General features: G+C 49.2%; 1 protein-coding gene across 1 annotated transcript; it reads left to right on the forward strand.

Moving 5' to 3' along the window:
• Nucleotides 1-3,548: 3,548 nt before the first annotated feature.
• On the forward strand, nt 3,549-8,027 carry GAPDH (glyceraldehyde-3-phosphate dehydrogenase). The gene is made up of 10 exons (XM_051962172.1): nt 3,549-3,663; nt 5,835-5,934; nt 6,032-6,138; nt 6,228-6,318; nt 6,437-6,552; nt 6,700-6,781; nt 6,999-7,150; nt 7,256-7,334; nt 7,430-7,611; nt 7,751-8,027. Exons 1-10 carry the CDS (start codon nt 3,641-3,643, stop codon nt 7,818-7,820), a joined length of 1,002 nt encoding a protein of 333 aa, XP_051818132.1. The 5' UTR covers nt 3,549-3,640; the 3' UTR covers nt 7,821-8,027.
• The last annotated feature ends 94 nt before the right edge of the window (nt 8,028-8,121 follow it).

Genomic DNA, 8,121 nt, shown 5'->3' on the forward strand with positions numbered 1-8,121 from the left:
TCTGTCTGATGCCTCATTAAATCCATGAACCGATTGCCAAGCGTGAATACAAACTGGTCTTAGGAGCTACTGAAGATGGGAGCAGTCTCTGGAAAAGGACAGGACATATGCGGCTAACAGCGAATCAGTGAGGAACACCACCACCCTTTCTTAACCTTTAAAGTAAAGGTTATCACTCTGCTAAATTTAGCCACTGGCTTTTTCAAGAGGGGCTGGGGGCCGAGCTCAAATTACCCTGAGCCAGCAGAGCCCCCAGAATGCCCCCCACCCATGAACCTGCCGTCCTTGGATCTCCCTTTCTTATCTTTTCAGTGCAACAAGAGGATTCCATTCTCCTAGCCCGCTTAGCCACATTCCCAAGGTGACTTCATGATTAGAATCTTAATTCAGAGCTTATAGAGGCTCATCTAGTCAACCCATTTTGATGCAATCCCTCCTCTTTTGAAGGGGAAGTTGGAACCTAGAGAAATAAATAAAAGGACCACTCCCTTCTTTCTTGAAGCAGTTACTGAAATGGACCCACTTTCTGTAAACCTGATACCCTCCTTTTAACTCAGACCAATTTCAGGCCACAGCTGGTACCAGCACACCAAGGAGACTTCCAGACTTAAACTAGTCTCCACATCCCAGGATAGAAGGAACCCGAGCCCAGGAGGACCTCACACTCTGATCCCATCATGAAAGGGGCACTGTGTTCTCAGTCAGGACTGGGCACCTCCCAAGTTTCCAAAAGCTTCAGTCTCCTTCCTGTGCCCTTCCTCCTCATCCTAGCTGTAACCAGGGTGATAGGCTCCCACTCCAGAGCAGTGGGGGAGGAGAGGAGCGAGAGATAAATGTTCCCCTCCTCCTCCTCCGCCTCTCTACAGTGCCACAGGCTCCCAGGAGCAAAGTAACAAAGCCATTGGGATGATGCAGGTTGAGCTAGATTTAATCTGCCGAAATTATGTAGTCTCCCTCCAGGCTGCTTCTTCTGCTCCGGAAGGTAAACCCGAGTGGCCTTCAGCTAGCTGGAGCCTCCCTCTTTTCCCACGTTTTAGTCCCGGGGAAGAAGCCCGAGGTAGAAGGCCTTTGTGATACCGATGCTGCCCGATGGCCAGAACCGAGTGGGAAATGGGGGTTGGGGAGCCCCACCCCTGCCTTTTTCTCAGCTGTTCCTTCGTCATTACCGTAAAGACTGAAGGAGAAGTGCCTTTGTAGGTCTGCAAAGGGAGAAAAGGAGAAAAGAAAATGGAAAGTGGAGATGGAAGGCAACAGAGCTGACTTTAGTCACCTAGTGTGGCCACATTCCCACAGTGAGACGGACCTCTTGCTCCCTACGCTGATTATAGGTCTTAAAACTGGAAAAAACCTTCAAGATCATTTAGTACAAATCCTTTTGTAGATGAAAAGACTCACTTTCCAAGGTCACACAGGGGATAAAAAAAACAGCAAAGACCAGAACCCACGTTTTTGATTCTCAATCCAATGTCCTTTCCCAGAAGTGGAAAGCTTCCCTAATTGACCCCTTCTCTTCCTCCTTGCTCTCCAAGTCCCTTTTCCTATGTCTTAATTTCATCTAATCAGGTGGCAGCCTTAATTTTCTGACTCCCCACTGATTTTTAAAAATATTATTTCCTAGATGTTTAGAAAAATTGCACATGTTTAACCTACACCAGATTACTTCAAGGGAAGAGTAGGAGAGAAGGAAAGTTTGGAACACAAGGTTTTGCAAGGGTGAATGCTGAAATCTATCTTTGCATGTATTTTGAAAATAAAAAGCTATTATTAAAACAAAAAAAAAAACTTTCCTAAATTGCTCCTGAAATTTAAAAAAGAAATCCCTCCAAGTAACCATAGAAAGTGGGGCAGGTAGTGAAACTTTGATTAGCCCCGTTTTTGTTGTTTTTCAGTCCAGTCCAACTCTTCGAGTGACTCTATTTGAGGTTTTCTTGGCAGAGATACTGAAATGGTTTGCCATTTTCTTCTCGCTCATTTTACAGATGAAGAAATTGGGATTTGATTGAGTGATTTGAGTGATTTGCCCAGGATCACACAGCTAGTATCTAAGTGCCTGAAGCCAGATTTGAATTTAAAATATGGAAATCAACATCTGAAGAACTTAATGGTAATGCTCAATTTGAAGGGCACACATTTTACACAGTGTGGAGGTAGAATGTGAATCCAGATGTTAATTAAGTACCTCTTATCAGCCCGCCGGGATGAAAAAGTTTAAAAAGAAGTGGAAAAAAGTGAAACTCTGCTCACAGACCTCACTTTCTAAATGAAAAGACAACAACGTACACATATATAAGCATGTACAAAACAGATACAAGGTAACCTTGGTGGGAAAAACAATAGCACCTGGGTGACCGAGGACAGGCCTCGTGCAGAAGAACGTGGTGCTTTAGGAGAGTCTAGAAGGAAACGGGGACTTGCAAAAGGTGGGCGTGAAAAGGAAAAGAACTCCAAGCTTGGGAGACTGGAATCGGAGTGTCGCGTGTGGACCCTTTATCACCCATTTGTGGCCTCGGACATGCAGTAACAAAGCCCCAGTTCGAGGATGCACGGACTCAAATTCAAGCCATGTCCACATAAGCAGGCTTTTCACTACGTGCAGAATCCCACAGTCTCTGCCCCTCCCCCCATCATCTCACAGCAATCACTGCCACTGCCCAGTCCCCTTATGGCTACCTCAATCACTTCCCTTCTTCACGGATTCCTCTAGTCTCCCCTAATCTCCAATCCCCCCACCCCCGTTTTCCAGCAGCTGCCCGGGTCTGCTTCCTGATCCCCTCCCCACCCCCACCCCACTCAGGCCTAGAGTGGCCCAGAATGCAGGCGGAGATGGGGGGAGCAGTGGAGAGTCGGGAGAGGAGGGGAGGGGGAGGGAGGGGAAGGCAGGAGGAGACTTTGCGCCTCCGCAGCTGCTCGGAGCTTTAGGGCGGCACGTAGCCCCAGCTCTCAGGCCCCGGGACTGGTTGCGCAGTATAAGAGGCGGGGCTGTGGTCTGGGCGCTCTATAAAAGCTGGCTCGCTCCTCCCTTTGCGCTCTCAGCTCCTCTCCCAAGCTCGCTGCCAGGTAAATCCTCCGGAGGGAACAAGGACCGTGGGGGGAAGGGGAGATGGGGGTCGGAGCGAGAATAGGGGGAGCTGCGATGTGCGCCTTCGCTTCCTCCCTCTTTAAGGGGAGACAAAGGTGCATGTTGGAAAAGAAGGGGTGGCGATCTGTTTGGCGTGAGGTATTCCGGGAGCCAGCGGGTGGGAGGAGAGGGAGGGATGAGAACACGGACGGGGACGTGAGGCTGCGGAGGACGAGGATGGAGACCGGACGCCGGGGGTCCTCCCTCCCCTCTGCGCATCCCTGGGATGGAGGGATGAATGGATGGGAGGGGGTGGGGTGGCGCTGAAGCTAATCCTCGCAAAGGAGGAAGAGCAGCCCCGCGGGGGAGGGGGTAGCCCCGCTACCCGGTTTCCGGGTGGATCCTACCCCACACACGCCCTCGGAGACTGCTAGGTGTGCTTTGAGATGGGGGAAGGGGGGTGAGAAGGGAGGCCCGGGCGTGGGGTGGAGAGGGCTTCTCAGAGGGAGGGAGATGGATCCCTCATTCAACCGCATTTTCTGCCCCCAGGATCCGCTGCTTTGGTAACATCCCTGAGACAAGATGGTGAAGGTCGGAGTCAATGGGTGAGTGGGATCCAGGCAGGCTTCAGAGGGAGGAGGGAGGGAACGGGGACAAATAAGCCGCTTTAACCCTAAGGGGCTCGCTGCAGCCTATCCTAGCCGTAGGCACGAGACTGCTTGTTGGTAATCCAACGAGGAGCATTTTTTATTTTTTAAACTCTGGTCTGAGACCCTGGGGAGGTGGGGAGGAAGATGGGGCAGGTGCAGACTCCAAGGAGACTCCAAGGTCAGAGGCTTGAGCTCTGCAAGGGCTTCAGCCTAAACTCAATGGTGCCTTCTGCCCCGGTGCTAACACCACCCCCCCTCCATCTTCTCTCTCCCCGCCCCTTCCCCCCTCCCCACGCAGCTGTCCCAGCTGTTGCTACTGGGTGCAAAAATCTCCCAGAAGCTTCTCTCCCCTGATTCTCTTCTGTCCTTTCCCGCCCTCCGAGGCCACGTGAAGGGGAGGTGGGGGGGGGGGGGGAGAAGGGTGGGGGAAGGGCTCCTGCTCTCCCCCTTCATTAGCACTTTTCTTTTCCCCCCGACTAATTCACCTCACTTCAGGGAGAGGGCGCCTTTTCTTATGGGTCAGCCGGGCAGCCATGTTGTAATAGGGAAGGAAATGAGTGAGCAACCGTTAGGGATCCTCAGATCTTCATCTCTTCCACTCCCTTTGCTTGACTCACCCGCTTTCGTGCCTATTTCAAGATGAGGAGAAATACTTCCTGCTAGGAAATAGGGCAGGTGAGAGGCACTAGGACGCCTTTTGTCTGTTACAGACGCTGATTGTTTCATTAGCTACCTGTTCCCTACCCTGCCTATTTCTCAGGCTTTCACAAACAAGACTCCCATTCCCTCCATCCTAGTCTTTAAATTATAGGACTTCGGATCTCGAAGGGACTTTAGATAAGAGAATCATCGAGTCTAATTTCATTTTGAATAAAAATTTAAGAAAAAGTTAGCCCCCCCAGCTTAGTTCTTTATGTTCAAAAATCCTGCTCTCCTCGCTAATATCCATGTGATTTAGGGTTTCTGAGGAACCCCTTCTTCCCAAAGTGATTTGTGGGTGTGGTGGCTGTAGCCTAATGCTGAGTCATGAATGTCTAGAAATGAAAATTTCCACTGTAAAACTATCCTAACATGGTAACATGTCCATTTCATTTTCTTGCCTTAGCACATATATATCTATTGGGTTTCCCCATCCCTGGAGCCAATCTTACCTCAAAGGCCAGCCCTGTAAAGGTCATCTTGAGGATTAGGTTGTCTGTGATTCCTAGGAACCCTGCCCCTCTCTCCATTTTGGCTCCCAGAAACCAGATCTCCCTTACCCCACCCTAAAGCTAAATATAACTACCTGACCTTTCTTTAGTCAGGGAACCTAGCTTTATTTTCTCTTACATATAACACTATAAAATCTCTAGTATTGGGGCAGGAAAGAAAGAACCTCCCCAATGATCTCAAGTGGCAAAATGTAATCAAATTAGAGTTCTGTAATTAGACAGGTAGGTGAGAAAGTAGATATTGAAAAATCCTTTTTTAGAGGAAGAGAAGAGGAGCTTTACCCTTTTGGTCATTAATTACTAACCTAATCTTGCACTTTGAGCTCTGGCTCTGAAGTCCTCTACCTCTGGGAACTGGAAGCCAAGAAATTAGCTGGGGGTTGGATCCTGGCAGATACTGAGATAATATAAAGTATGTTCACAGTGCCTGAGCAGTAAGTGACATGTACTGCTTATCTGTGGCACTTTTCTCTCAAGGATAGATTAAAAGATCCTAGATTGTCAAAGGATGGGGGAAGGGGTCACATTTATACCCAATACAATAGAACAATCCTTTACCTTGCGATTTTAAATTATGCCCAGCCTGCTTGACAGGAATGTCTTAAAGTATGCTTGCAGGCCTATTAAAAAAGGCTGAGGAATACTGTAGGATAAAAGATAGGAATTGGATCTGATTCCATTTAGTAGAACCAGATGAAAGAACCTTTCTTGATACCTTGAGAGGTTGTGACTTGCCCAAGCTTTCTAGCTAGTTCATATCAATGAGACTTGAGCTAAATCTTCCTGGTTCTCAAGCTGGCTATATTATAGCCAATTAGAAAAACCATTTTCCTGGATAGATTTGCCTAGAACCTTTACTTTTCTTAGCTTCCACCTCCCAATTTTTTACTTTGCTTCTGGTTTCTCCTCTGCCAGATTTGGCCGTATCGGACGCCTGGTGACCCGTGCTGCATTCAACTCAGGCGGAGTAGACATTGTAGCCATCAATGACCCCTTCATTGACCTTAACTACATGGTAGATGTCGTGGTGGCTGGGGGCAGCAAGGGAAGGGGTGGACAAGCCATCTCTGCTGTGTCTGAGGCTTCTTCCCACACCCTTGTCACCTCTCTAGGTTTATATGTTTCAATATGATTCCACCCATGGCAAGTTCAAGGGCACTGTCAAGGCTGAGAACGGAAAGCTGGTGATCAATGGGAAGGCCATTACCATCTTCCAGGAGTGAGTGTGGTGGATGGGGCGGCACACTGGGTTTGGGGGAGATAGATACAAGGAGCACAGGAAGTCATCGCCTCTTTACTCTTTGGTAGGCGGGATCCCACCAACATTAAATGGGGAGATGCTGGAGCTGAATATGTCGTCGAGTCCACTGGCGTGTTTACCACCATGGAGAAAGCCGGGGTGAGTAGAAGGGAGGCCAACTCCATTCTCAGGGTGAAGGCCTTTCCTTGGGGAGATTGGCCAGCCATCAGATAGGGTGGGGCCAGGCTCCTTCACTTCCTTTTTTCCCTTGCCTCAGGCTCACTTGAAGGGTGGAGCTAAGCGAGTCATCATCTCTGCGCCTTCAGCTGATGCCCCGATGTTCGTGATGGGAGTGAACCATGAGAAATATGACAATTCCCTTAAGATTGTCAGGTAAGTGGGGCTGATAAAAGGAGTCAAGAATTGAAGTCGGCCTGGCCCAGGGAAGGGAGTTCCAAGAAAGGACATTAATTGCACTGGGGGAAAAAGGATGAAATTTCAGCCAAGATGTTTCCATCTGACTTCTCTTTTTTTCCTCAGCAATGCCTCCTGCACTACCAACTGCTTGGCCCCCTTGGCCAAGGTCATTCACGACAACTTTGGCATTGTGGAAGGACTCATGGTATGGACACAATCCCGGGGGGTGAAAATTGGGCCCCTTTTCTCATTTTGCAACAGAATAAGCTCTGGGGTTCTGATAACCCCAAATGATGGGGAGGGGGTGTCATTTTACCCTAAAAGATTCTGGCAGTGAAGCAGTTGTGATAATGGACCAGTGTGTTGACCTACTCTGGGCTGGGCTGGGCTGGGCCTGGTCTGATCCTTCCTTTTTGCTGCAGACCACAGTTCATGCGATCACTGCTACTCAGAAGACAGTCGATGGCCCCTCCGGCAAGCTGTGGCGTGATGGGCGTGGCGCTGCCCAGAACATCATCCCAGCTTCCACCGGTGCTGCTAAGGCCGTAGGCAAGGTCATACCTGAGCTGAACGGGTAAGAGAATCCGTTTCTTTTCTGCCCCTTAGAGGGCCTGGGGGGGAAGCCGTAGCCAGCAGGAAGATGGTTTCCTTTTCACTCACAATACCCTTCTCTGTGCAGAAAGCTCACAGGCATGGCTTTCCGCGTTCCTACTCCCAACGTGTCCGTTGTGGATCTGACCTGCCGCCTGGAGAAACCCGTAAGTGTGGCCTTAGACAGCGGGGATTGGGAGTCCCTGCCTGGGTAACACCTAGCAGCAGGAGTTGGAATCCCTCTGGCTCTTTGGTTTTCTAGGCCAAATATGATGACATCAAGAAAGTGGTGAAGCAAGCAGCAGAGGGACCTATGAAGGGCATCTTGGGCTACACAGAGGACCAGGTTGTATCCTGTGACTTCAACAGCAACACTCACTCTTCCACCTTTGATGCTGGAGCTGGCATTGCCCTCAATGACCATTTTGTCAAGCTCATTTCCTGGTATGTGGCATAGGGAAGGTGAATTTTGTGGGGTTGTCTGTAGGAAAGAGGGGTTTAAGCTGCTCGCCACAACAGGTGTGGCACTGTCGCTGCCCTCCTAAGCTATTTAAACTCAACTTTCCTTTGTGTCTCTTCCTAGGTATGACAACGAGTATGGTTACAGCAACCGCGTAGTGGACCTCATGGTCTACATGGCCTCCAAGGAGTAAAGTGGAAAGCCATGGATCTTCATCCCCAGCCAAAATAAGTGTTCCACCACTGGGGAGCCCACATCCCTAACCTATGTTCCTATACTGGGGATCTCATGCCCCATTCACATCATTGTCCAAAGCTATCCCTGTAGTAGGGGAGAGAAGCCTAGAGTGTCCTATATTGTGTACCATCAATAAAGTCACCGTATTCAGTGCGTTTGTCTACTTTGTCTTTTCTGGAAAATTAATTTTTACATAGATAAGACTGCCTCAAATATCTGGGTTTTTAACCTAAAGGATAGCAACTAGTAGGTTTTCA

Source organism: Antechinus flavipes, chromosome 5 (genome assembly GCF_016432865.1).
Source record: "Antechinus flavipes isolate AdamAnt ecotype Samford, QLD, Australia chromosome 5, AdamAnt_v2, whole genome shotgun sequence".
Lineage (NCBI taxonomy): Eukaryota > Metazoa > Chordata > Mammalia > Dasyuromorphia > Dasyuridae > Antechinus > Antechinus flavipes.

What these genes read in the sequence shown, in the direction of transcription:
- GAPDH (XM_051962172.1), top strand. Translation starts at nt 3,641, where the DNA reads ATGGTGAAGGTCGGAGTCAATGG. An exon ending in GTGAAGGTCGGAGTCAATGG is followed by an intron (nt 3,664 to 5,834) that starts GTGAGTGGGATC and finishes CTCCTCTGCCAG; the next exon opens with ATTTGGCCGTATCGGACGCC. An exon ending in TCATTGACCTTAACTACATG is followed by an intron (nt 5,935 to 6,031) that starts GTAGATGTCGTG and finishes TCACCTCTCTAG; the next exon opens with GTTTATATGTTTCAATATGA.